The following is a 27,631-nucleotide window of genomic DNA, read 5'->3' as shown; positions in this document are numbered from 1 at the left end:
TCAGTAGTCAGAGTCAGAGCCCTCAGAACTGGACTGAAAACCACTGAATTCGGCGTCGTCTTCATCCTCGTCCTCGGATTCGGCCTCATATCTCACCCGCGACTTAAAACGGTCGATGTCTCGTTGGTGATGATCAAACTCTGCAAACAGCTGCCGGCTCCCCCCCGAAAAGCCATCATCACCATCGCTGAGCTCTATCACCTCCCGCGGTTGTGAGGATGAAGGGCGTTCCGCCTCCGAGCTGTCGGCTTCCTCGGTGGCTTCGGGGGAGGTTTCCGAATTCTCATCGGGCGACACATCGCCGCCCTCGTCTTCCTCTTCTTCATCGTCTGCCTCGTACTCATCGTCTTCCTCACTATTGCCCTCCTCGGTGGTATCCGGCTGCTCGCTCTCAGCCTCTTGCTTCACTAACCATGTTGTCAGCGTTCCCCGGCCTTTCTCAGCGCGTCTTCCCACATACCACACCGCGCTTCATATTCAGCTTTGTGAGCCCTGTTGGCGCGCAAACTGGCGTCAAGCTCCAAGTCTTTGCCGTTGTCGATGCCGAGGACATGCGGGTGCCATTCCTTTCCGGTGTCCTCATGGAGACAGCCTACTGTGACCAGTCTTCCTTTAGCCTCGTGAACCTCAGCCCAGTCACAAGTCATTATGATGTTCGGGACGGGTCCGAGAGCCTCTCGCGGAGTCCTTTTATGGCCACCTGCTGCCAGCACGTCTTTGACCCAGTCATTGGGCGTGAGGCAATCGTCGTTGGCGAAGTAATATAGCTTTGCATTCTTCAGAGCCACAATCAGCAGGTCCTTTCGAAAACCTTCGACTTCGCCAGCGATGCGTTTCGAGACTCTATCACGACAGTCTTGCACAAGCCGTGCCAACGTGTAATCCAGGCCGTAGTCCAGGAACTTCTGGTATGGGTCCTGGAATTGGTTGGCGCGTTCGTAGTTCTCCCGGAGACACTCCACGATGCGCCGAAAGTCCCACGCTTCATCGGGGCTCTGATTCTCAATACTCCACAATGCGACTTTCTTGAAGTAGTCGCTCCAGGGGCTAGCAGGCTGGGACGGACGGAGGGTTCCGCGGAGGCCGATCATTCTCGTCAACCACTGCTCCTTGATCGCATGCTCCTCGTTGAAGGCTTCGTACAAGGCCGTGAGAGGGATCGCCTGAGGGCAGTCATAACGGTCATGGTATTCCGCATCGCCGCAGATGTGTGGGTCGTTGTTGCCGCCATAACGCCACGGCGACTCGCGGGAGAACCAGTTACTGCTGGGAAGATAGCAGCCGAGCAAGTTTCCGGCATCGATGTTACGAAGACGGCGGATGAAGACTGGGTAGCTCGCCTCCTGATTAACAGGAAGTATCAGCTCGTCAAACTTGATCTTGATATCAGAGGCCTCCTTGGGGTGACCGCCTGTTTCAAGACATTGCTGTGTCCGGCGGCAGAGGGCTTGGATGGTGAGCCGGGTGTCAGGGTTAGTTGTGTTGGCCTGGAGCCTGCGAAGCTCCTTATTAATCTGGACCAAAAGGCCAAAGGCGTTCTCCTGCTTGGAGGCTTCCATCGTGGAATGCGGGATGGGGGAGTGTAGGATGTTGTAAGGGGGCAGGAAATGTGAAGTGGGAGAGTGGAGTGCGAAGCGTGAACGATCGCGGTACTTTGCCTGCAGTGAATGTCAAGTCAAGTCTTGAAGTAGATACTGGAAGAGCTTAGCTTGAGGGAAACTGTGAAGGCAAGATGTTGACGATGAGTAAAAGAAATTCAAATGGAAACGCAGAAGAAGGGAAGTCAAGTATGTGTATGCTATGCTGTATCTTTCTCCAAAACTGTTTGTTTCGGAGAAAACTGAGCATTTATAGATAGACAGAAACCATACACAATGCTTAATTTGGTTTACCTCTGTGGTGATGCTGGTCAAGTGCCTCTCACGGTGCTCAGGTATGTCACCACCTTTTGTCTCATTGTCCTTCAACAAGTTCGATCAAGACCAAGTGGTCTAGTCAGTGATAGACACAGCTAAACGAATTATCCTCTGTGGATGCTCTGGTTCGTCTGAGGAGGGGCGCTCGTTTAAATCCAAACAGTGCCTTAGACAGAATTTGTGTTGTTTGTTTTTCTCCCATTCCCTCTTCTGATGAAGATGACCTTGTGGGCCAGTCAGGAAGACTCGGGATCCTATCTGTAACCTTGCCGTCTGCTTGGAGCTACGGAATCTGCGAGCAGTCTTCAAGGGTGACTTCGCAAGGGTGATTGTACATCCATCGGCTCTGGACGATTTGGTCCATTGCTCTTCCTGGATGCAAAACCTCACTGGGGTTTTCGGGTCTCACTCAACCCGAGATTTTGTGTATCGTTTTCATTAAGGATTAAGGAGACGTCAAGGGAGCAGTAACTGACTAAATATGGGACATATTTTCCTAGTACTGCCCACGGAACTGGTTGTTTCCTCGACCTTGATTCCGAATAAAACTTTGTGTCCCAAACGCCATTGATGGAGCACCCTTTAGTTTCGGAAAGCCTGCACCAGTTCGTGCAGTTTATCAATGACTACGGGTGCGATGGCGCCTAGGGTGTCCTCGATGACCCTTTCGAAATAACGCATAGACTCGTCCTCGGTAAGCTCCAGATGAAATCTCTCCCTAACCTTCAGCACGGCTTTGTCCGGCTCGAGCCTAATATCCGGGATATTCGCGTCAACCATGAGACTGAATAAATTCAAAATCAGGTTGGAAGACTTTCGGAGCGCGCTGTATGCCATGAAACAATAAGACTTGAACTGCTTGAACTGGGGCGAGTTGACGCCACCCATGCAGTCTACCATCTCCTTCGACAGTTTCATGACCGGCGCGAACGGTTTGGGGTCTCGTCCGAGGATGAAGCCGAAGTCAGCATGGAAGAAGTGCCCGTCTGGCGCAAGGAGGAGGTTGTCCAAATGTCTGTCACCAACACCCAAGATGTAGGTAATGACGCAGTATCCAGCACATGACTTGACGTATGTATCCAAGGTCTCCTGGCGTAGGCCAAGCGGTTGTCGGTCGTCTGGGTTGTTCGCCCTCAAGTAGGTCAGGGCAGGGTTGTTCTTATACTTTGACGCAATACTTTGCAAGCTGGTGGAAGGCACGAACTGGGAAGCACCAGCAGTTGTGCTGGTCGCCAAAATCTTGTATGGTGACAGCTTCAAATCCAAGTTCTCCTTTTGCAGCAGCTGGTCCATAAGAGTGATGATCTGGATGACCAGCTGATCTTGTCGCAGATCGTCGCCCGTTTTGAAGATGATTGGATATTTCTTGCCCGTAGTCGTTTTGAAGGTAACCTTGATGGGACACAGCGATGACTTGAAGACTATTGTCTCTTCCGGCACGACACCCACGACCTTCATGGTAGGGTCGAGTGGAAGCGGTAGAGGCGGATCAATGACAATGACCTCGTTCTTGGGATCGGCCAACCAGCTCTTGGCATGATCCGTCTTCTTTGCGACAGACTCGTGGGACATTTTGATTTCGTTGGAGATTTTGGATAGGTTCGCAATCAATTCGGCCTGCCTGAGGAGGGTCTTTCGGGTTTCCACCCCGTCAGGACGCTTCACCAGCTCCGTCATGAAGTCGTAGGCAACTTTCCGGTAGATGTTTCGGTTGTCAAGTCCTTGCTCGGCACTGTGATCATCGCACTCGACCATTACGTACCAGTGGAAGTAATTGCCGAGAAGGAAGTTGTCAGCCGCGCGCGATATCAAGAATTGCGCAAGAGAAGAGTCTTGGATGGTTTCCTGGGACGAATCAGACGGAATGTGTTCATACTTCAAAGCTTGCACAAGCTGCAATAAGTAGAGGAGCAACTCGTGGTCATCAGCTTTTCGTAGCCTGTCTACAGCGTAGGCTCGAACAGCTTGGTTGTCAAAAGTAGGGCCAAGCAGCTCGAGCGCGTCATCGACTTCAATTTGTGTCCACCGTCTCAGAACTTGCACCGCCTGCTTGGCTTCACTGTGATCTTGCCAGTTGACGGATTTCACAAACTTTGTGACTGCCCGCTTGTCACGGGTGAGATGGTAGCGGAACTTCCAGATCAGGTCCTTCTCTTCGGGTGTCAAGATATGGGTCGGAGAGTATGACATGATGAGGTTCAGCTCGTCGCGAACCTTGGCGTTCGGCTTGAGGTCCTTATCCAAGATGCCGTGACGATGCTGGCTTCTGACAAGTCTCCTGTGCTTGCTCTCGGCCGGATTGTCACGGGCCCCAACCTCGGGATCATACACCTTCATCAGGCGACTGCCGGGACCCGAGTCGCCGAGTGCGTTGATGCCAGGACCAAACTGTACTTCTGGTGGTGGCTTTAACATGACGTTTGACTGAGACGCCGACATGTGTTGCAACGCCGAGATTGGTGGAGGTGGGTACTCCAAGTCGGCAAACACTACTGGGAAATCGAACCGTGGCAGCTCAACGTTGAGTTGGAACTTGGAGAAGCCTGCATGAGTCTCTGTGTCAACAGCGTTGTTCTCGTCTGCAACTCTGTTCTTTTCGTTGACTGCATCGCCGTTTTTTGTCTGTTGCCGTTGCATGGCTTTGAGTGATTGTTTCGCTGACTGAAGACCTCGCTTCTCAAAACCGCGGAAGACTAGCTGGTCAAGCCAATCGACTCTAGGGATTTCCCCCATCTCGTGTTTCTTAAAAAGTTTCTCCATGCGCTCCAGCTCCTCTGCATCTTTGTCCACTGGTGGCGCAGACCCTTTCCTCGATGTGTCCCTCTTCTTACGGGGAACCGCAGGTGTGGTGGTGTTGTCGTTGCCGTCAGCGTTCTTGTGTCGATGTACCATGCATTTCTGCCGGCCCTTTTGCACTTGGTTATCTCGGTCGAATAGTGGTAGCGTGGTTCCTCCGAAGGGTATCGCGTGGCCCACGGCCTGTTTTCCACCAGCAGGCGAAGAGTCCCATAACGTGATGGCCAAGCAGGAGTTCAAGGGGAGCGTGGAGTAGTCGATTGGGAGCGTCAGCCATTCGTTCCACCTGCAACAGGCGGCCATTAGCGACAATCCTGACAGGAAAAGAGAGCTGCCATACCTCCTTTCGTTTCGGAACGATTTATATGCTGTCTGAACTGGCACAGTTAAGGGTTTGGAACCGGCCCACACTTGGACTGTGACGTAGAGATCGGAATGGGAGCTGGGAGGTCAGTACGAGCAACCGCTTATGGAGCCTGGGCGAGGTACCTCGTGTTGGAGCCGATATGCCTTAGCTCGGCTTTCTCTAAGAGTGTAGAATGTAGAAATGGGGTTTCATCGCCCTCCAGATTGATTCTATAGCCAGGGAGTCAGCGCGCGCATCGCACGGTGGAAGTGCCAGAGAAGGGAGTCGTACATGCGGATGCTCACTGGATAGTCCAGAGACTCGGAGCTTGCGAACGAGAACGGGTCCATCTTGGCACAAGGAGCTCACTGAAGTTCATGAGGCCATTCTGTGAGGTCGATACAAAAGTTTATAATCGCGGTAGCTTTCGGTCATCGGTCAGGGAAAATATGCGATCGGGGAGGCTGGAGTTGCGTCGCGCAGAATGATGTTGAATGCGCACTTGGGTTCCCGGTGCTGGATGGTGCCGATAGCACGGACACGAGCTAGGCTCAAAGGCAGGTGACAGTACCGCGAGCGCAGTCAGTGAGACGGGCAGTCACTCACCTCACAGCTTCAGTGGAGCCCCAATGGTCGCTGCCACCAAGGTTGCACCGATGTACCTGCCTTCAGCTCGTTGACCCCGCCCAAGCCACCCGTCATGTTATCGATAAGAGCAACACAAGCCACGACTTCCCCCACGCATGCTAGAGGGAGAGATAAGATAAGCTTAGCTGAGCGCGTTGAGTGGGAAGGAGGCCCGGAAAGTGTGCTTGTCGCGTCTTCCCGGTCACAATTTCACGCGCGACCTCCCACTTCATCTTTAAACGGGCGTTTTATCGCAACTCCGTCTGATCATCGCCTGTTGAGATACCGCCGCCGCGCTCTCTTGTCACACCCTATCTTGTGTTATCGAGGTGCACTACCGACCGACCTTCCTCTTTCGACCCCATCACGCATTCAAAGGCCGCCGACGCTCACCCCTCCACTGCTCAAAAATGCCTGCAAGAGTGGACGGCTCCACGCCGCCCTCCTCGCCAGGTTCACCAAGCGAAGATGATGCACCAGGACCCGCGAGAGGTCATCTCGCCATCCGAGACAAAGGAAAGGGTCGCGATGTATCCATTGGGAAGCGGAAGCGCGCAGACACGAACGGAGAACAGTCTTCACGCCGCCGCGCAAACGGCCGCTCCGGCGACAGGGACGATGAAGATGGCGACGATGTTTACGACCCCGACCAACCCATGGAGGAACGTCGAGAGATCCAGCGTCGGCTGCGTGAGCTGCAGAAAGGTATCAACGAGAATATGGAGGAGTACATGATGCCAGGTTCAAAAGGTCTCAAGGAGACTTTGATGATGGCGCAAGAAGTTGCCCGGAATGTCAAGCAGACAACAGAAGCCACAATCGACTCCCGCCTACTTGTTAGCGCAGTCGACATGTCATACCGCAAGACTGTGCGGTTGATGCAGGGCAGCTCGGCAGAGGGCGTCGATATCGACGAGTTCGTCTCGAAATGCTGCACCTATATGCGTCAAGCCGGCGGCATCGAAGATGACGAAGCGCCCGAGCTTTCGAGCACGCAAAGGCGAAGACGCAGGACCGGTGGCGGCTCAAATGACGATGACGGGGATAATGACGAGGCGTTCAATTGGAGCCACTTGGGAAGATTCGCGTCTCTGCCTAACATTCGCCGTCCAGCCTTGCCTGGCTTCCTACTGGGCCCGCTGTCTGTTGAGAAGAAGATTCGAAAAATCTCCAAACGAACAGCACCATTCCGGCCAAACAATTTGGCAGAAACAAGACCTGAAGTTCTGGATGTCCAGGATTTGGCCAAGAAGGAAAACGACCTTACGGCAATCTGCGGTAAAATCCTCAAGCAACTGCAGGAGACACAGGCGGATGCCCAGACGAAGCTTGTGGAACTCTTTGACGAGAGAGAAATGAGCGAGGAGGAACAAATTCAGACGATGCACGCATATGGCCTTCGAGAGACCGGCGGAGTCGACCTCCTACGCTTCGTCGTGAATCCGAAGTCTTTCGGCCAGACCGTAGAGAACATGTTTTATGTCAGCTTCCTTATCCGCGACGGCAAGGTCGGAATTGAGTTCGATAGCAACGAGCTCCCATCTCTGAGTAAGTTAGGCCTAACACATCGCAAGACCTCCTCTAACCCAAACCTTAGGTCCTATTACTGGCGAAGAGATGGAAGAAGAGGGTGGAGTCAAGCGCGAAGTCGCAAAGCATCAAGCAATTTTTTCGATGGATATGAAGACATGGCAAGACATCATCGACACATTCCACATCACTGAGCCAATGATTAAGCACAGGAAAGAGGCAACGGCATCGGGCCCCGGTGCTAGAGGTTGGTATAGCTAGATGGACTAGATGATATGGGCGGCGTTTGGCGAGGCATTTCAGATTCATGGATTTTCTTGGTGCTGAATCATATTCAGAATACCCGGATGGCAGCTACGTGGCACTTGCAATGGGGAGGTGATATCAACACTGGCGTTTCAAAGGATAGGAGACATATTAGCAGGAGTTCACGATCCATCAAGGCGAATCGAATCCTGCCGCAATTGCAAGATTTCTCAACCCACCCTCTCTCGATTTGGATGGTTTGATGGAAGACGGAGCTGACAAACGGTCAACCAGAAGATCAAGGGATGCCAAGTTGGCAAGTTCAACAAAGGCTAAGAAGCGACAAGGAAAGGGATTTCGCACGGCCACCTTTTCACCCAAGGGCTTCTGAATGGATTGACCTTATTTGTGTTGCACCAAGGGAGCAATGAGCCTTTTTTTCGGACTGAAAATCCGATTGAAATGCTATTCTGGGCTTCGTCAAAGGCCTTTCTCCCGTTTAATTCCCTGGATATCATCACGATGGCGCCGCAGATAACGCAAACGGACTTTTTGGCAATGCATGGATACACAAGGAGAAAAGACATCGCTTCTTGCTCCTTGGGTCATTGTCTCCTAAGACTGGCTGAATGGTTGTAAAGAAGTGCAAAGACGACGGCCTTCGAACCTGCCTTGTCTGGCCCTATCAGCTGAAGGTGTGCCATAAGTATGAGAGAGGTCAACGATGTCAAAGACGGACTACCACGCCTTGTTATTCGTTTGCTCTCTTCAAATTTCCTTCTGTTTAGCCTGATAAAAACCTTGTGTTATCCCCCATAACGTGTCACAACTACTCTTCCACCAAAGTTTTGCGCAACATCTGTCGTAAGTACACGAACTAGACATTTGCTGACATCCGACATTCGAAGCAACATGGCCGAGGAACGGGACGAGGGTAAAGTTCCGGAGAGCGAGCCTCCTCGTGGACGTGCCAGATCTCGAGACATTCCTCAGCCGGAGCCTCCGAGGCAGACGGAAGATGAGCGGAGTGCCACAGTAGACAACACAGAGCCCGACAATGAGGTGGCCAGCGGCAACAACCCAAAGCCATCGCCGCCAAGACCATTCTCACCGGCACCGTCAAGCAACACACACGATGACACCTTTGACTCGTCCGTCTTTGATTCGCCCGCGCCGTTCGATGATTCGGTAAGCCATTCTCCAGCTGGCTCCATACCAAGTTCTCCCATGGTAGACGTGGCGACGCCGGAGACGAAGCAGCCGAGACCCGTGTCGTGGGCCAGTGTCGTTCAGAGTGTTCCGGAGGAGAGCAATGTCAAGAGCGATGTCTCTCCCATGAGAAGCCTGTCGGCTCGGAATATTTCCCGTGGCCGGGGAGGAACGTCCAGCTCTGCGCTTGCTCGATCAGCGTCGACGGCTTTCGAAGGACCGAAAGTGGGCAGCAGCCGTGAATCTTCCACCACGCCTACCCGAAGTTTGAGCGTCACACGCGGCAGTGGCTCTCGCTCACGAGGGCGACAGAGATTCACGACCGATCGAGGATCCTCTCTGGCCCCAGCGCAAGATTCATCACAGTCGACCCCCAGCGATCTACAGCATGACGATGCCCAGCGTAACGACGCCCAGCGCGATGATGCAACGGAGCGACAGACTTTGGCCTGTTTGAGGGGTAGATTGAAGAGCCTGGCCGAAGAACACAACCTACTCGATCTGGTCGGCACGCTTTTGGGTGATGAAGACTCGGAAGACTCAAGTGACGAGCCGACCATCGACTCCCTCCTCAACGACACTTTCGCCAAGCTCGCCTTGGAGGTCGGTCACCGGAGTGAGGCCATTGCATCGGTGAAGGCAGAGCTCGAGGAATTCAAGAGGACCCAGGCAGCTCTTCAGCAGGAGAAGGAGTCTCTTGAAGAGGCTCTGAAGGAGAAAGACGTCCTGCTTGCGCAGGTCAACGAGCAGCTTGCGGATGTCCGCGAAGAACTTGAAGACGCCAAAGTGGCTCGCGATGCTAATTACGATGACGCTGAGCAATACAATGCCAGATACGAGGAGGCTGAGAACAACCTCGGGAAGGCCGAGGATAAACTCGCGGAAGCCGAAAGCCGAATATGCGAACTTACCATACAGCGAGATCGCGCGGATGCCCAAAGACGACACCTTCAGTCGAGGGTTGAGGAGCTTGAGCGTGATCAGCAAACTGCGCGCGTTGCCGGCACAGAGGAGCTCGAACTCAAGGTGGCTTCTCATAGCAACCAATTGAGGGAAGAACAAACAACTAGGGCTAAGGCGGTGAAAGATCTTGAGCAGAAAGAAAGGAAGTGGAAGAGCGCCGAGGATGGATACAATGAGTCGATAAATCACTACGAACAGCTGCTTGTGGCAGCCGGAAAGGACAAGATCCGGTTAAGCGACGACATTAACAGGCTCAAGCAAGAGCTGGACGAATCCAGACGGAAGAGAGCAGCCGCCAAGCCCGAGTCGGCGACATTCTTCGTCGACGGCGAGAAAGTCTCATACAAGCAATACGAGAAGATGCTCGGCAACACCAGGGGCGAGAATTCCTATCTCAAGCAGCAATTGGATCAGGTCCAGGATGAACAGAGATTATCTCAGGAGATTCCCCTGGAGGATGTCCGTCGCATCGTCGAACCATTCCTCAAGGTTTACGGCATTGCCTTCGAAACCGCCCTTCTCGCCATTGGCAGCAGTTCGCAAGAGGAAGAGGATAGCGTTGACGCTCTTGCCAACGACGATGGGTACGAGTCTTATCCCCGGGTCAGTTTCGCTCCGGATTCAGAGAGAGAGCTCTCGCGAGCGTCGACTTCCAGCTTGATCGGCGCAAGAGGGGATCGTGCGCCTGATGTGGGAGACGATATGTCTCAGATCTCTCGGAGGACGAGCACAGCCTTTGGTGGCGCTCATGATTTGAGGAGCGAGCTTCAAGGGCTCAGTTTCAGTCGAGAATCGTCCGTCGGATTCGAGGAGGTAAGAGCATCCGTGTTGCATTGCTGATTCGAGAGAAGCCGTACTAACACCCACTCCAGTCGGAGGTCAGCCAGGCACCTCAGAGTGGCATGCTGAGCAAACCTTGCAGCCCTACGGTCGTGGCCGACTTGCGGGCTCGCCTGTTGCAGACAATGACCAAGTTGCGGACTTTGGAGGATGCGAAGCAAGTCTACGAAACGCAGATTCTGGAGCTGCGGGACAAAGTTTCCGGCTTGAAGGGGAGAATCGACGTTTACGAGACCATCATTGATCAGCTCAAGGCAGAAATCAGCCAGGCCAAGGATCAGCAGGGTACTGGAGCTGAACAGAGGAAGCTCGCGGAACACGAGGCCACCATCTCGGCGCTGTTCGAAAAGCTCCAGGTGTTCAAGGAGAAGCTTTCCGAGGCAAATCAACATCGCAACAGGCTCCAAGAGGAGATTGTGGATATTCGAGCCGAGCTGGAGGCCTGGCAGGTCTCGGGTGACGAGGTTGGAAATGCCAACTTGAGTCTGGAGCAAAGAATCACGGAGAAAGAGGACGAAATCGCCATTCTCGAGGGCCGCATCGAAGAACTCAAAAGCCAACTAGCCGAGAGTATCGCTCGCAACGAAGAGATCGAAAGCGAACGGCTTGGTTTGGAAACTAAGCTTGCCGGAGAACGTTACAAGAGGCAGGCCGAGACAGAAAGAAGAACACAGGCCGAGCGCGGAGCCATCTGGGAAGGCACCGCTGGAAAGGAATTACGCAGATATCAAGATGAGATTGAACAGCTCAAACAAGAACTGTTCAACTGCGAGAACGACCTGCGGCAAAAGGAACGGGAGATTGCGCACGCGAAACGGGACGCACTGCAGGCACCTGAGGAGCAGCACTCCGTTCAGACAGTCGGCACGCAGACCGATGTGGGACAGGGAGAAGTCGTTCGGGTGCTTGGGAGTTACCTGCAGTCTCTCCGAGAGTTTGCAGAGTTTGAGGAGAAGCTTGCCAGCTTACTCGAAGAATCTGCAAGGGAAGAATCCCCCAAACCGAACGATCAAACTACCGGTATGACCCAGCCGTCAGATGAGAGCCAGCCTCTAAGCATGGACCCTTGGGATGAACAAAATGGCATGCTCGACCAACTCGAAGAAATGCGCGAGGTTTTCGAAAGACTCAGGAAGAAGAAGGACGAGCATTGGAAGAGTCTCACGGAAGCCCAAAATGGCGAACTGTATTTGCTCGACCTTGAGTTAGGCACGTTGGAGGAACGACTTCAGGCGGTTGAGGCAGACAGGGGACTCCCTACAGACACCAGTGAGGACTTGAGCCTTGAAATGGCCATCAAACAAGGGGAGAAGGAGGAGATTATGCACCCCATCATGATTGAATCGGCTGCCTTGCGCAAAGACATCAAGACTTATGGAGCCCGGTTGAACGACTCGCTCCGTCGACTGGACCAGCCTCCTCCAACACCACCTCTGCAAGCCACTGCGTCCACTTTGGCCCCTGAACATGCGGGTGGGCCAGGAGAGCGACAACTAATTCCAAGATCAGCAACTGCGAATCGGGAGAATGATGGACGTCCCTCCTCGCACCCCGACAGCGAGAATAACGACCAGCATGACAAGGGAGATAGAATGGATGACAGCCCTAACGCAAAGCCAGAGGAGCTCTCCTCCCGGCCCTATTTCGTGGCAGAAATCGACGCTATCCGAATTGCGCTCGAAAGACTCGATACCTCCGCGAACAGATCACTACAAGCCTCTCGGGTTGTCCGGGCGATTCAGTTGCATGCGGCTCATAGCTTAGAGCTTCACATCGCCAACAACGACCTTGTTCTTTCAAGTTTCGACGGTGACTCGGAGCCTCCATACGATCTTTCAACCAACGCAAGCGACAGCGGAGGAACCTCTGTCTTTGACCCTCCCACTCAAGACTCCGGTGAAATGACAGCTCGCCTAGGATCGGCCTTCCAGGAATTCAACAACCAAATCAGCCAGATCCCTAAAGCGAATCACGACATCATAAGGGCAATTCACTCTCTTGTTAGACGTGCCGGCAGTGTGCAAAACTATGACTTTCTCCGCACCCAGGCTCGGAATTTTGCGCTGCAACGAGACCAGGCTCTCAGAATCCTGGAGAACAGGGGTGCGGATCTGCCAATGTTTAAGGAACATGAGCAGAAGTACCAGGAGGACATCGAGCGCCTTGAGGGAGTGATTGAGTCGCTTCGCGCTCAGCTCAGCGACAGGGAGGGAGACAAAGAAATGGTCGAGTCACTCGGCACACAACTCGCCAACTTGAAGGCCGAAGATCAGACATTGCCTCTGCAGTTGATGCAGACGCAAGACAAACTGGATGACGCATTGTATGAGAAGAACGTCATCGTCCGCGAGCACGCGCTCGAGATACTCCAAGTCGCCGAAACCCTCAGGAGGAAGCTTGAAGAGTCCCAGGAAGAGGTCGACTCGCTTCAGAAGAAGCTCGATTTGGAGCTTTCTTCGAGGTCCGCGCCAATCGATCATCTCATAGAACGCCGACGGGAGCTTGAACAACAGCTGGCGGTTGCCAAGCGTGCTAAAGATGCGGCTGAGGAATCCCACCTTCATGTTCGGTTGAAGCTGCAGAAGTTGCTCAATGGCACCGGTGAGAACGATGGAGAAAGGATGCGGCGCGTAATTTCCCAGATCCTTGACCCGACGGGTGGCAGCAACGAAGACGCCGATCCAGATTCGGTAGATGCATCAGACGACAATGAAGGAACGGATCGAAGGTTCGACCTGGAGCAGAAAGTACAAGAGTTGAAGAAGGTACTGGAACTCCGGCAAGGACGGGACGATCAGCTTCAACAAACTTTGGACGATCGCGAGAAGCTGCTGAAGCACGTGCAAAAGGAGTTTGAGCTCTCTCAAGACAACCGCATCGCTGGAGCCGAGAAATGCAGGATGCTGGAACAGCAGATCAAGGAGCTGCAGGCGACGAACGAAGTGTTGCATGTCAATTTTGCAGCTCTCGACGACAGACCAGCCTCGCGACTTTCTGGAACAAGCGGCGGGGACATCGCTGATAGCCCGACATTCCGGAAGGGGTCGAGAAAGCTAAAGAAGGTGATATATGTGGACGGCAAAGCCCAAGTAGTCACAGTCCCTGCTAAAGGAGATGAAAAGAACCCTGAGAACGAGCCAGAAAGCGGAGATAAAGATACGGACGACAAGATTATTGAGGATCTGAAGAAGCAAAACGAGCATTTGAAGGAAGCAAACGAGAAGTTGGAGGAGGATGCAGGGACGATGCTTGAGGTTTTGGAAGGTTCCCAATCCAAATCGTCGCAAGATGTCAAGAAGTGGAAGGAGAAAGGGTCGGACAAGAAGAAGAAGAAGAAGGGCAAGGAGAAAGCCAAGCCAAGGCTCAAGACAGCTTCGAAAGACGAAGATCCGGAGGCATCTTCAAGTTCAAGCTCCAGCGACTCGGACTCTTCTCCGAAGAACGACAACAACGGCGGCGGAGGACCCTCTCAGTCACCAGAGGACAAGATCAAGCAGCTCCAGGAACAAAACAGACTCCTGAAGCAGAGTTACTTCGAAGCCAAGCAGAAGGCCGAAGATATGGAGAAAGACATGGATGCTATGAAGTCCGAGACGCCTGCGCGGGCTGCCGGAAGTTCGAATGACAACTCGAACAAGCCAGGCCAAAAGCCACAAGACAAGCCAGAAGACAAGCCAGAAGACAAGCCAGAAGACAAGCCAGAAGACAAGCCAGAAGACAAGCCAGCACGAATGAACCCGAGGAACAAACCGAATCGAAACAACAGCAAGCCCAAGGCTGAGGGTACAGCAGGAACAGGCCCTCCACCTAAATATGACCCGGAGTTCGTGTTCCGGTATTCTGAAGACATGATGTTCCCCTTGCCTGCCTCGGCCATTCAAAAGGAGGACGGGAAAGCTCCAGGCGACGGCGACCGAGACAACAAACCACCGGGCGATGGCAACGGCAGAAAAGGAGCAACAGAAGAAGTGAAGGACCCCTGGGTTTTCCGGGTCATCATGTCAATCTTCAAGTGGTACTGGCTTCAAGTCTATAACATGTGCGAAATCATTGTGCTCGCAATCCAGTTCAAAGCGATACACCACAGGAACTTCGCCTTTCTTCTTGTAAGCGTCGTGTGGAATTTCACCTTCTACTTCTGCCTTTGCAACTGGTTCGCGCTTCATGTTTCTCGAGAGCTTTGGGCGAGGGGCAACGACCTCACGCGGGCGTACTACATCGAGACGACGGTGCGGCCCAAGGTACACAACATGCTGGGCCTGGGAGGCTCAGACTATCGCTTCTGGCCGACCATCAACTATTTTGCTGGTCTTTTTTACGAAGACCTTCTGGGCATGAGCCTGAGCTGGAACACCAGCGGCTTGCCGTGGGAAGCGCGGATGGCGGGAGAGGAGGGAGTTTTCCCCGTATTTCTGGAGGATTGATTTTGACAGGTTCTTGACTCGATGTGATGACGGGTGGACGGTATGATATTTGACGATCTGGTGGCCAGCTCAGTGCAGTGAGTGGGTGAGTGAAGTGTGCCCGCTGTCATGTTTTGGTTTTGTAATGACGGATATTGGGCGCAACGGCGTTTGGACATTTAGACTTGTTTCTTCATCTGATTGCACAAACACAATTGAATCATCTCAAATTGGATATGCGTTGGGGTGCGTGGTCAAACGGCTTCCCATCGTCGTCGTCGTCGTCGTCGTCGTCGTCCGGCAGATGATTTGGAATTTGCAGCACTGTCGACCCAGGGCCCCGGTAGAGGCCACCAGAAAAATGTCCGAAAAACGCTTAGCGCGCATGGACTCTTGCACCCAGCAGATTGCCAGTTGTGGCATAGTCCGGCCACCTCGGCGGCGGAGGTGGAACCTCGCGGAACAGGACGCAGCTTTTACAGTGTTGTGGGCTTCTGCAACGGAACGACTCGAAGCCCCGGTCGGAGGGACTCGTTCTCGCAAAAGACGTTTCGTTCCGCGGTGGATTATCAAGAGACAACACGGCACTGCAGATTTGCAGATTGGGGGCCCGGTTTTTGGTTCGTTTTGGGGAGGTCGAAGGGTGGTGGACGGAGTGTGCGATCGGCCGACCCCGACTCTGTGCCTCGGTCCCGTCGTCGTCAAATTATTCAGCCAGCCATGCAGTCAGCCCAGCACTGATTTCAGTAGCGAGAGGGTGGTTCCAGACCTAGCCAGTAGCCTCAGTAGGTAGGCTCCTCTGCCCTAGGAGACCTGAAGGACCCCGGGGCGGCATGGAAGATGTCACTCTGATGCAGTTCCCGCACCACCTCGTCAGTGATGTCATGACACCGGCCCTGTCCAGTCCCTTTCCCTTAAGGCAGTTTCCACACAGCATCCCTACCTTACGCATACAGCGTGCGACTAACGTTCTGACAAGCTGCGTCTGCATTGCATCCGCAGCGGCCGATCGATATTACACCAGGGCAGCTACTAACATCAAGGACCCGATTTCAAATTGCAGCCCTGTACGGAGACCTACCTCGGGCGACACAAACGCACGATAGCCACGCGCAGCAAAGTCACAAAGACGGCCGACTCAGACGCATTCAGCAAAGCAACAACAACAACAACAACAACAACAAGCTCGGCCGAACCGAACAAGGGTTCTGGGCACATTTTCCATCTCCTGCAGCTCCCGCATCCACATCCATCCACATCCCACGCGGTCACCCCATCGGATTGATGAAACTTTTCAGAGTGCCGCGGTAGTGTGGTGCGGTGCAGTGCAGCGCAGTGTCCCCCGACTCAGTACCACCCGTTCCCCGACGTCAACGACGACATACCCGGGCCGCACATCTCGCGCCCTTTCGTCCCGTCCGTCGTCTCTTCCCGTCCGCTTCTCAGCTTCTGCCCTCCCAATTGCAATTTGTTGCGAGAATAGCTGGACCCTGCGCCTTGTCGAAACAACCAGACAGGAAGAAAAAAACGGACTCCCGGCTGAGGGAAGCTTGACTTCCATTGACTGACGTGCGAATCGAATTTCCCCCACACCATCTCTTACACACCCTCCCTCCCTCAATCCCTCCGTCTTCCGCAGTCCGCGTTTCTAGAACGAACCCGTCGGAACGCCTCCGCTTGATTTGACAATGGTACGTGTGCCCGCCGCGCCCACACCACGCACGCCGCCGTAGCTTAAATCTGTTCCTGTTCCCGCCCCCGTTCCCGTTGCAGCTCGTGAAAGCTGCTCCATCCCGGTAGACAGTCTCAGTTACCCCATTACCTCATATATAACCCAAATAACTCCCCCCCTCTACCTCGTGTCACGCACGTTTTCTAAAAACTATCCTTCCGTTTAGAGATTCCCGAGATACCCGGCTACATCAGCCCGCACAATCCGCACCTCGACAATCCATCGTAGAGCATTCTCGGCAACTCACAACCCGTCGCAAGCTCACTCGCAACCTCATCCCGAAGGCTCATCTCACAACACCAACAACACCACCACCAACACCCAAGCACCCCTCCAAGGCCAACACACCCTCGACTCTCCAGACCAGCAACCCTCTTCTTCCCATAACAACCCTCTCAAATCAGCCAAAGACCGCATCAAGAAACCCATCATGTCACAAAAACTCATCCCCGCGAACCCCGCGGACGTCATGGTCATCCGCGATCTCACCCCCAACGTGACCACCTTCTCCGTCCCCTTCGCCCGCTTCGGCGTCCTCAAGATCGGCGGCCGCGCCACCCTCGTCCGCCTCTCCTCCGGCGCCCTCGCCGTCTTCAGCCCCGTCGCCCTCACCGACGCCGTCAAGGCCAAGATCGCCGAGAAGGGCGGCAACCTCGCCTACATCATCGCCCCCGACATGGAGCACCACATCTTCCTGTCCGAGTACAAGGCCGCCTTCCCGGCCGCCAAGATCATCGGCCCCGACGGCCTGCCGCAGAAGCGCGCCAAGCAGACGGGCGACCCCAAGATCAACCCGGCCGACGAGTTCTTCGTCACCTTCAAGGACGGCCCCGGCAAGCGCGAGACGGCCATCACGCCCGAGTTCGACGCCGACTTCGCGTGCGAGTACGTCGACGCCCACGCCAACAAGGAGCTCGTCTTCTTCTTCAGGCCCGAGCGCATTTTGATCCAGGCCGATCTCATGTTCAACCTGCCCCCGCGCGAGCAGTACTCCAAGGCGCCCGAGGGCGAGCGCGACACGTCGGCGGGCGTGCCGAACAAGCTGTTTGGCGGGCTGCAGACGACCGAGGGCGACGTGAAGTGGGTGAAGCGGTTCCAGTGGTACGTCATGAGCGGCCGCGACAGGCCGAGCTTCAACGAGAGCATCCAGACGATTGATAAGTGGGACTTTGACACGATTATCCCCTGCCATGGTGATACCATCCAGGGCGATGGTAAGGAGAGGTTTAGGAAGGTGTTTGAGTGGCACTTGGCTGGGCAGAAGCAGTGAGAGTGATGGGGATGTAATGAGTGGGTTGCATGATGGCGTTTTTGATTATTAGCTGCGATACCAGACTAGAATTTGAACCTTTTCATTCTCACTTTCCAACTGTCCTTGGTCGTTCGTGACCATGCATGTGAGGATATTACGAAACAAGTGCATGCCAATATTGTACAGGGATTCTTCAAATCCTTTGTGTGTGCCATTTGCTATCAAAGGAACTATCTGAGCCAATCTTGAACTTCATATGTGAAGTTGCTTGCGGGGAAACAGTTCCACGCCATCTGCCAAAAGTCATACAGTAGACCTAATGGCTTACAGAAAACGGTGTTGGCCCCCAACACATCTGATATTTCGTGCCAAAACTCGTGAACCTTATCCTTCACCGCCGATCCAACGCCTGCAGTCCTTATTCCAAACATAGCTAATCTGTGATAACCTTTATATCAAAGGGATATTATTAGGAACTCCTGGTTTCCCATTATAAGTATTCTATAACCTAGTTATTACTAAGTCTAATATTTATTATATTAATAATAACTTAAATAATATCTTAAGTAGAATATAGTTATTATAATTAATAACTAGATTAAAAGTAGGTTTAAAAATATAAATTAATAGTAATTAAATATAATACTAGTTATTTCTAATACATAATCTTGTGTTAAAGTAGTAGTCCTAAGATAGCTCTTAATTTTATATTTTTAAAATAATTATAAAGTAATAATAGCTTTATTATACTATCTAAAATTATTAAAACTAAAAATAAAATTAATTTATTTATAATATTATACTTCTTAGTTATTTATTAAACTTCTAAGAGTAAGAAATATATTATATAATTTATCTAAATATTAGATATAATTAGTTTTTCTAGTAATATACTATATAGTAATAATAACCTTAATAAATATAATTCTAATAGTTAAATTATTTTATTTTTAGTAATTAAATACTAATTTAAATATCTAAAGTTTAATAGTATAATATTTCTATTTTATTATAGTAAGCTTTTTAAAAAGGTTAAATTTAATAGTATATATAATATCCTTAATATTCTATTGTTTTATAAATATCTAAAGCTTAATATTTTTATAGATATTATTTTTTTAGAAATTTCTAATTAGTTTTATTATAATTAAAATAATTAAAAAGATATATATTAAATTAAGGTTAAAATTGATTAAGATCTTTAGTATAAATTTATTAGTATTCTATATATATTATTAATAGTAAATTAAATTATTATATAAAAAGTTAATTTAAAAAACAAGTAGATATTTTATAAGATAAAATATTATATTTAAATAATTTTATAAAATATATTAAGTATTGAGTAAAAATAGATTAATAAACTTAAATTATTTAGTTATTATAAACTAAATAAAAGTTATTATGTTTATTTATTTAAAATATTTAGTAATAATCTTTTAATATTTTAGTAGAATATATTAATAGCAGATAATAAATAGCTTAATTAGATTTATAGGAATGAATTTATATTAAGAAAAGTAAGTTTAGGAGAGAGATATAGAGGATAAAATATACTAGTAAGCTCTGTAAAAAGAAAGAAGAAGAAGAAAAGAAGAAGAAAATAATCGTAGTGTAGAAAAGCTAACGTGCAGGAAGGTGCAGCTTCCCTTAGTGCCTAAGATGCTTGCTTTGCAAGGCAGATACGCACCTTCTGAACTGACCGCGACAATAGAACAAAATTTATTCTTCTCTTCTTTTTTACACACGATCACACCTCCTTAGCAGGGTAGGAGGCAGTAAAATCGATTACGCCAGAAATTTGACGATTCCAACTTCAACGTGCTGAAGAGTCCTCTCTTTCTATGGATACCCCTATTTCACCGAGTGGACCTCATCATGTCCGATTTGTGCTATGGACACCATTTACTTGCTTCTCCGTAAAACCCATCCCTACCGAATCCTTCACGACGATTGCTTTCGCTTTTTGCTCGTGGTCGCGTCTGGTCCGCTGCAAAATGTGAGCGTGGCACGCATGTCTTGGACCGCATGTGAACAGTACCTGGTCAGGATTCTTGAGGGCTTCGTCATCTTCTCACATTGTCTCTGAATTCTTCCTCTCGATCGATTCGTTGCTTCATTACCGTTGACGAGCGATATGAGGTGAACTCAAATTTGTCGCTCTTCTCCTTGTATCGAGAAGCCCAGAATAGCATCATGTTTGCGGACACAATGCTTTCTCGAGCATGCTTCTCCACCAAGTCGCTCTTCTTTGGGTACTGGGAGCGGTCAATGAGAATCGCACAAGCAGCCTCGCCAACTGCGTAGCCTAGGCCCGACTCAGCGCAGGCCTTGTGATGGAAGACGATATCTAGTAATGTGCAATCCGCGACGATAAACTTGTTGCTAAGACCGTTGAGCTTGCTCTTCACACGGTGCTCAACTTCAATCATGGCACTTGTCGCCTGAAGTCTGTCTGCGAGAATCCAGAGCTTGGCGAGCATGATCATGTCATCAGGACACTTCCAGGGGGTGTTTCCTCGGTAAAGAAGTCGAGAAGATGTCCCATAGTTTGGGAGTCGACGTCTGCGAGGTTTGAGATACCGAGCTTGGTTTCCTAAAGTCACCGGCAGTCAGCCTCATGTTATGTAATTTGAGCTTCTGGGTACGAGAAGAGTAACCTGAAATTCGCTCTTGAAGAGTCTGGCAAAGTAGGTGGAATGAAGACTCAGCATCAACCGATGCACATTGAACTCCACGCCATCGTCTGTGCATACGATGCGAAAGTCTGCGAAATCGCCCGCCTCGAAAACCCAACGGTGATCTTCGGTCGACATTGTCGGTAACCCTTATATGTCTGGCGTTGGGCTTTGGGAGATGTGAGAGGTGAGTGAAGAATCTTGAGTTAGAACGGAATGATGTCGTAGGTGAGAAGAAGGAGTGCAGGCGGGGAGGAGACGTGTCTTCCTTCCAAAGGAAAGAAAGACCGTAAGCTGGGCGTCATAACCAGGAAGGAAGGACCGCACTGGACCAAGCTACCGCTCAACCCAGAGATGGAAGGAGCATTTGAAAAAGTCTGCCGGAGGTGCCTACCGAGCTAATAGATGACCTTGAGTGTTCACCTGAACCCATCTCCTTGGTTGCTCCTGAGAGTGATGAGAGCAAAGCTGCGGTTACTTCGATGGCGCGTTCTACGGGGTTGAGGCAGGCAGGACGAAATATGCAATCCAAGGACGCCCAATTCCTGGACCATCACAGCTATATTTATTGTTATCCAGGCCCGTCCTTCTCTGGCGTGGTTAAAACTTTTCTCCTTACAAATTTATCTTAGTGTCGACTTGACGTCTAATCCGTCCTGATAGCCTTTCTAGAAACCTCCTTTTTCATACGTGATCGAGCAGTTGTGGCTTTGCATTCGAGACACCACCTCTGCTTGCCTTTTGAGAATGGCAGTGAGAAAATCCCCCTGTTTCCATGAATATCCATGATGGTGCTGGAAAATTTAACCTCGCCGCCGAAGTCCCTTAGTCTATCTACTTGGAACCCCTAGATGCAGCCGTAACGTGTCCCACAGGCTGCAACGACTCTCCTGCGGATCGCGTTCCTTTCGGCCTGCCTTTTCTCAGAGGATCTATAAAGAAGACACTAGCAGCTGCAGTTGATACAGGCCCACAAATGGAATCGCTATCCAAGATCTCCAGATCGGACTTGGTCAACGCACGATGATGCTCCCCAGTCACATCACAAGAGTCTGCCCCAAGGGTTCTCAGTTCTAATTATGACAGATCTCTGCCTCCTTTCCAGAGTATTAGCCATCGAATACACCGCCAAAGATACATGACAACGCGGGTCCCTCAATCAGGGGCAAAATCCTCCAAAGCCTACCATCAAAAAACAAAGTCACGATGCCTACCCGGACAAAGTCAAAGAGAACTTCGTTGAAAAAAAACCTAGCCACTAAATGGCATCATTGCTCAGGGGGAACTGGTCAAGGCCACGAACGGTCATTATATAGCCATGTGCTTACCAAAAGATTTCCTCTAAAAAAGCTAGCGTGGAAGTCACGACGGGTGCCCCGGCTTGGGCATCACCAATGATCAAGGAAACGTTCATCTCAGTCTTGACACGCTCATGCAATTAATAGAGTTGAACTCAACCAACCACCCACGCGCCAGGATGCAACTTCAAATCCAAGGCTCTCACAAGGACGATGAATGCTGAGGAAATCCGTCACGCCAGGCTCATTTCACTTCACATACGACCAATCATATCCTCGCAGGAACAACTTGCTTTAAATTGTCCTCGAGTATCTCTCACCCTTCTCTTTCTCCCCGTCCCTTCACCCACAACCAACAACTGCAGGGAATAACGCTTGACTCCCTCTACAAACCGAGTAAGAACCCTCATCCAAGTGGAAACAACACAAAATAGAACCATGTATCGATGACAAAAATAGGTTGCCGTCGTCCATTCTAAAAGAAGCCTTCCCTCCCACGCCATCATCGTCCTCCGCTTTTGACGCAAGCGCCCGGCCAAAACATTGCCCTGTCCAGAGACAAGAAGCCGCCGTCGATAAAAGGGCTGCAAAAGAATTTGAGTCAAGTCACTCTGGTATCGATCTTTAATCAAACATGCTCTCCCTCGAGGAGTGACCGAAATGGGATGGCGTCGCGTTGTCGAATCATGGAATTTCGGATCTCCTGTTGCTCTTCCAAAAGTCAATGGCTTCGACAACGTCCTCTCCCTTCTCGTCTTCATACGCAAAAATGATCTGTGTAGCTGTGTCAGTAATGTTTTTTTGGAGGTAGACAATAGTTAGACTTACCTCGTGGGTACTGCTATGCAGCATCCTGATGTTTCTATGCGGCACAATGTGCACAGCGCCAGTCTCAATGTTTCTGAGCTCAATGAAGTTTTGCTCAAATGCCAAAATCCACGGATAACTGAGGGCAAAGCTCTGCGGTGTGCCCTCCCAGTCGATACGCCACTCCGGTCTCGCACGCCAACCGTTACGGTTGACGAAGAAGGAAAACTCAGAGTAATTGAGCAAGAACTCGCCATTGAGACGCTCAATGTGAATTGGCTTGACGTTCTCCTTGCGGGCGACAAAGTCGAGACTGGTGTCGGCCTGGTCGAGGAGTGACTGCGTCTCAAGGGTCTCGAGGGACACAACCTCAAATCCACGGGCGCATGCCACGCACAATTTTGACTTGAGGAAGTGCACAGATGACGATTCCGTAGGGATGTAGAACTCCTTAAATGGCTTAAGCTCATCCTGGCCGGCGAACATCTTTCCGAAACCCTTTTGCTTCTTGCCCTTGGACATTGCGTCATTGGGCTCGTAGACTTTGATGGTGGTTGACAGAGCTGACGACTTGACGCAGCACACAAGATGCCTGCCAAGGCAAATGCCTGTCTTGAAGAAGTTGCAGTGACTTTGAATCTTCTTTGGCCTCTTCGAGAGGGCAGGCTCGTCGGGATTGAGCGCACCGAGAGGGTACGAGTAGAGAGCCTTGTTTGAAAGAACCAACAGAAGACCGTACTCTTCCAGAACGTCCAGTTGGGTGACGCTTGTCGTCTCGATGACTCGCTTCGGAATGGCCTCCTTGCTCTTGCGATCTGACAAGTAAATACCGTTGTCCGTGCCGTACAACAGCTTTCGGCCACCATCGTAGGGAGTAACACAGTTGACCTGGTTAGTGCCAACGAAGAATCCTGCAGAGATGACGCTTGTGTTAAAGAAGTCGGCGCGGGCTCTCAGCTTCTGTTGAGCGGTGTCGATGAACTCCAGCCACTTCTTACGTGCCGCCTGGTTTGAAGCATACAACGTCAGCTCATAGCCGGCCTTACCCAAATGCCTAAACGTGATGGGCCAGCCTTCTCCCTTCTTGCTGTCATTTGTGTTGGCCCGAAGCGCTGGTAGCAAGCTAGATGACGACCGCTTCATGCCACCAGAACCGGGTATGACTTCCTCCATTTCTCGAATGGCAAGGAGTTCCAAGGGGATGGGCTGCTCCAGGTTAGCTTAATCTCCAAACCGGTATGTATAATGCTCACCCTTCTGTACGCCTTGATTTCCTCCCCCTTGCCCGCTTGTTTGATTCTCACCAACAACACCGCGTGGTCGAACAAGAAAGCCGTGATCTCAGACGCGTCTTGCGGTGTCTTCTTCAGCTGACTCTTGAACACCAACTCGCGACCTTCCTCCGTCAGTCTCAGATCTACCCTCTCGTTCGGTCTGAAGCGCAATTGCTCATGCAGCCTTCTCAGGTTGAATCTGTTCTCTGCCTTTCCTGATTCGGCATTGACTCTGCTCAAGAGGTCGCGAATCAATTTGAGCACCTTTGGAATGTCTTCCTTGTCCGAGTTACCGTCCTCGGTGTACTTGAGCACGTTCTCCAGCAGCAACGGGTAACGAGCCAAACGCGTCGTCGGCTTGGTGAGATAACCGTTGAGTTCCAGCTTTCGCGACTCTTTCCTTCGCTCGATCTCGTCCACGAATTTGGCAAAGTACGGGTTTGATGAACGCTCATTCTCAAACTCAAACTTGGCCTCCAGCTGCTTGGAACCATACCAAATAAAAGGCTCAAATTGAGGGACCCATTCGAGGAATATGTCACCGACGTTACCAACGACAGGATGCTTGTTTTGTCTCTCCGTCAACGACTTGGCGAATCGCGAGCTCACTTGGTGAAGGCTAGGATGGTCGACAATGTTGCTGAAAATAGCCTTCACGACCTTTTCTCTCTTGGCCGCAGGAATAGGAGAAGCCTTGGAGCGCAGAGGAAGAATCCAGAAGTCGCGGAGATACTCCAAATCCTTGACAAAGTCTCTTTCGGTGTAGCAAATTTCCGAAATAACCTCCTGTCTCTTCTTTTCCCTGTCACCAACGCTCTCGGCGATCTCCTTCGGCACAGAGTTGATCCAGAGCTTCTGTTCGTCTGTCTGATCGATGTCATCTTCGTTCGTGGCGGCCTCGGCTTCCTTCTTCAGGCCGGGCTGAATCTTCAGGTTCAATCGGGACACTTGCTCCAGTCTGCGGGGGCAGGCAATAGAGTAGCAAAGCTGGTCTCTCGTGCAGGTGGGGGAGTAACATTCAGAGAGGAGGACAAAGACACCGTTGACAGGGACCTTTTCTTCAGGCTCTTCCATCATGGTTTCTCGGAACTGGTACATTTCTGATGTAGAGTCGCGCAAGCGGTGTTCGTAAGTGACGTCGTGGAAGAACTTTTGGGCATCGAGCGCTCGTCCCAGTAACAAGGCCAGGTTTCTGTCGGTCGTCCTGATAATATATGACAAAACATCCACCGCCTCGGCACCGCTGAAGGCGTTCTTATACGTGAGCTCGTTCTTCGTTCTGTCGCCTGTGATGATCTTCTGTCGGAAACAGTCTGCTACTCTCGACAGCAGCGCAGGGTATACCAGAGGAGGTCGGATCTTGGCCGTCGGTGGCCGTTCACTGCCGTCGATAGACTTGCTCATGGAGGGCCTATGTGCCAGCGTTGCGGCGTCGGAATCCGAGGGAGTTATCGTGGGCGCGATGGTGGACGCCATTGACATGGTCCTCTGTGAATCTCCATTGGAGGAGGCCATGCTCACCGTCCTCGTCTGAGACCCCGGCGCTGGTGTGTAGCCTCCTCCAAAGCTGCCATTGGTCGCCGGCAGCTCCACCGGTGCTCTTCTGTTCGGAATGACTCGGCCGCTCATCGTCTGGTGCGAGTTTTGGTGTTGATGCAAGTCGCGATCTTGCGGAGGGTATCCAGTCATTGACATGGCTCGATCATCGTGGCGTTCGGGAACGACCCGTCCTTGCGCCGTAGTTCGGGCCGAACTCGGGTTGTACGGAGCATGACGAAAGGCATTGGCCGCAGCTTGATGATTCGGCTGCGAACCGTAGTTCCCGGGAGAAGGTTGGTACATGTTTGGCCTCGGGGTGGAGGCAAGAGATTGTGAGCGGTACGAATCATTATTCATCGCCGGTGCTGGTCCTCCTCCTTGATAAAACCTTTGTGCCTGAGACCTTGGCGCGCCATATTGCCCTTGCGGGGGCGGTCCTCGCATGTCGCCGCGTTGAGGAACAGGTGCCGGAGGACCAGGATACGGGCGACGAGCCTGCTGTTGCGGCATGTATTGTTGAGGGTTGGGCACTTGATAGCCGCCAGAGGCGGAGCGCTGTCCCGGGTAGCCGTTCTGCAACGAAGCCCCTCTCGGAGGGTTCGGGTCGTAACCGCCCTGAGGCTGTCTCGGCGGGGGTTGTCGCTGCATGCTCGACATGGAGGAAGAAGACATTGTCTGTGTCCTGCCCTGGTGCTGAGGCATCATCTGAGGAGGCATCGAAGAGGAGGTCATGGTCTGGGAGCGTCCCGGCGGGGGAGCGGCGCCGAAAATGTTTGAGAAGGCGGCATCGCGTTGGTAGTTGTTGGAGTGGTGACCTCGCGGGTCGCCGTGGTAGTCGGCCATGATGGAATGGATCGGTCGAGCTGGGGATTGCAGCGAGAGATCTTATCGGCCTATGGACGTGGTTGTTAGGCGGTTGATTATAAAGGGGAGAGATGGCGAGTTGTGCCAAGGTGGAGAAAAATGTGGTACAAGAATCGAAGGAGAGGTGTACTAACAACGCGAGGCCTCAACGGCCGCCGGCTATGGTGAGGAAGCACAGGATCGCCGCGAGCCGCTCACAGGGCGAAATTGGCAATTGCTCGATCGGTTGGGCCAACAAGGCTCGCAGGGACAGATTGACGGCTGTCGCGGCGACGTCGTGGTCGAAGGGAGGTATTTTTTTTTTGGTGGTGTTGCTTTTCGTTTCCCCTTCGTTCTATTCTCCGTCCCCTTTCCAGGATGGGCCGGGTGACGTTATGGGCCTATGACTTGACACAGGGCCCTGACCTGGGCGGGTTGGTTGCTGCAAAGGGCGGGAACACGGCAAAGGACGTCGATATTCTCGGCAGGCTGCAAAAGGAGCGTCGGGGGCGAGGCAGCAAGGCGCGGTGTGCAGCAACAATAGCGATGCTGGTTAAAATGGGTGCAGGCGGAGATGAAATGTTGGCGGTGGAAGTCAAAGGGGAGTGGTGGTTTGTGGTTGACGGCCGCCGGTGGTGGTGGTGGTGGCAGTGGCAGTGCGCAACGAATACTAATTACTAGGAAGGTATCCGTACTAGGGATTTGCTTAGGTGGTAAGGTGAGGTGAGTCTGGCAGCCAGAAGTGGAGGGCCGCTGGCATTGGCACTGACACCAGCTAAACTAACCTAGCACGTTAGATGGGCGATGGGATGTTGGCCGTACGTCGGGTCGGTGCCCGGTCACTACTACTGCTAATGCTGCTGCTGCTACTGCTGACTTGACTCTGCTCAGTCATCCAGACCGGCGGGCGGCATTGGGCTAGAATGGTCGGGGCAGAAAGCGTAGGCTGCGGCCAAGCGTAGAAAGCTGGGGATAGATTGGAAGAACAGGATGGACCTGGGTGGATTGAAGGTTGCTGTCGGTCTTTGCTGGCCTGCTGCTGGGAGCGAACCACCAGAGAAGAGACGAGACGAGACGAGACGGGAATCGGCCGTTTCTTTTGGTTGCGCGTGTCGGGTACAGTGCAGCAGCCTGCAGATTGCAAACTGCAGCCCTCCAACAAGTTCCAAGTTCCAACCCCCATCCATTCATTCACCTTGCCCACGTTGGCTTGCTCGCTCATTGTCTGCCCGTCTCCCTGGCTTGGTGCTAAGCATCTGACCTCCCCTATCTAAGTAGGGTAAGATGAGGTACATTAGCCTATCTAACTCTGATCTCGGAGCATTCATGTCT

The 27,631-nt window shown here is 51.7% G+C and overlaps 5 protein-coding genes across 5 annotated transcripts; 2 read left to right on the top strand and 3 right to left on the bottom strand.

The window, feature by feature from the left end:
* CGCA056_v012301 (uncharacterized protein) lies at nucleotides 1-1,559 on the bottom strand (the record flags this gene model as incomplete). Its single annotated transcript, XM_037327545.1, has 2 exons — nucleotides 1-407; nucleotides 461-1,559. 2 exons carry the CDS (start codon nucleotides 1,557-1,559, stop codon nucleotides 1-3), a joined length of 1,506 nt encoding a protein of 501 aa, XP_037174247.1.
* Nucleotides 1,560-2,498: 939 nt separating this feature from the next.
* Nucleotides 2,499-5,408, bottom strand: PI3K1 (Phosphatidylinositol 3-kinase, root isoform; the record flags this gene model as incomplete). The annotated part of the gene is made up of 4 exons (XM_037327544.1): nucleotides 2,499-4,998; nucleotides 5,053-5,154; nucleotides 5,202-5,288; nucleotides 5,350-5,408. 4 exons carry the CDS (start codon nucleotides 5,406-5,408, stop codon nucleotides 2,499-2,501), a joined length of 2,748 nt encoding a protein of 915 aa, XP_037174248.1.
* A 687-nt stretch (nucleotides 5,409-6,095) lies between these two features.
* On the top strand, nucleotides 6,096-7,476 carry nse4 (Non-structural maintenance of chromosome element 4; the record flags this gene model as incomplete). Its single annotated transcript, XM_037327543.1, has 2 exons — nucleotides 6,096-7,233; nucleotides 7,283-7,476. The coding sequence occupies 2 exons, from the start codon at nucleotides 6,096-6,098 to the stop codon at nucleotides 7,474-7,476; spliced, it is 1,332 nt and encodes a 443-aa protein (XP_037174068.1).
* Nucleotides 7,477-8,373: 897 nt separating this feature from the next.
* On the top strand, nucleotides 8,374-14,897 carry XPR6 (Dibasic-processing endoprotease; the record flags this gene model as incomplete). Its single annotated transcript, XM_037327542.1, has 2 exons — nucleotides 8,374-10,446; nucleotides 10,506-14,897. 2 exons carry the CDS (start codon nucleotides 8,374-8,376, stop codon nucleotides 14,895-14,897), a joined length of 6,465 nt encoding a protein of 2,154 aa, XP_037174069.1.
* Nucleotides 14,898-22,520: 7,623 nt separating this feature from the next.
* Nucleotides 22,521-26,299, bottom strand: rgf1 (Rho1 guanine nucleotide exchange factor 1; the record flags this gene model as incomplete). Its single annotated transcript, XM_037327541.1, has 3 exons — nucleotides 22,521-22,610; nucleotides 22,665-23,849; nucleotides 23,897-26,299. The coding sequence occupies 3 exons, from the start codon at nucleotides 26,297-26,299 to the stop codon at nucleotides 22,521-22,523; spliced, it is 3,678 nt and encodes a 1,225-aa protein (XP_037174063.1).
* Between the last annotated feature and the right edge of the window lie 1,332 nt (nucleotides 26,300-27,631).

This window comes from Colletotrichum aenigma, assembly GCF_013390185.1.
Source record: "Colletotrichum aenigma strain Cg56 chromosome Unknown KSG_Cg56_contig08, whole genome shotgun sequence".
Taxonomy (NCBI): Eukaryota; Fungi; Ascomycota; class Sordariomycetes; order Glomerellales; family Glomerellaceae; genus Colletotrichum; species Colletotrichum aenigma.
Note: the sequence above shows the minus strand (reverse complement) of the source record. Positions and strands in the feature narration are given on the sequence as shown.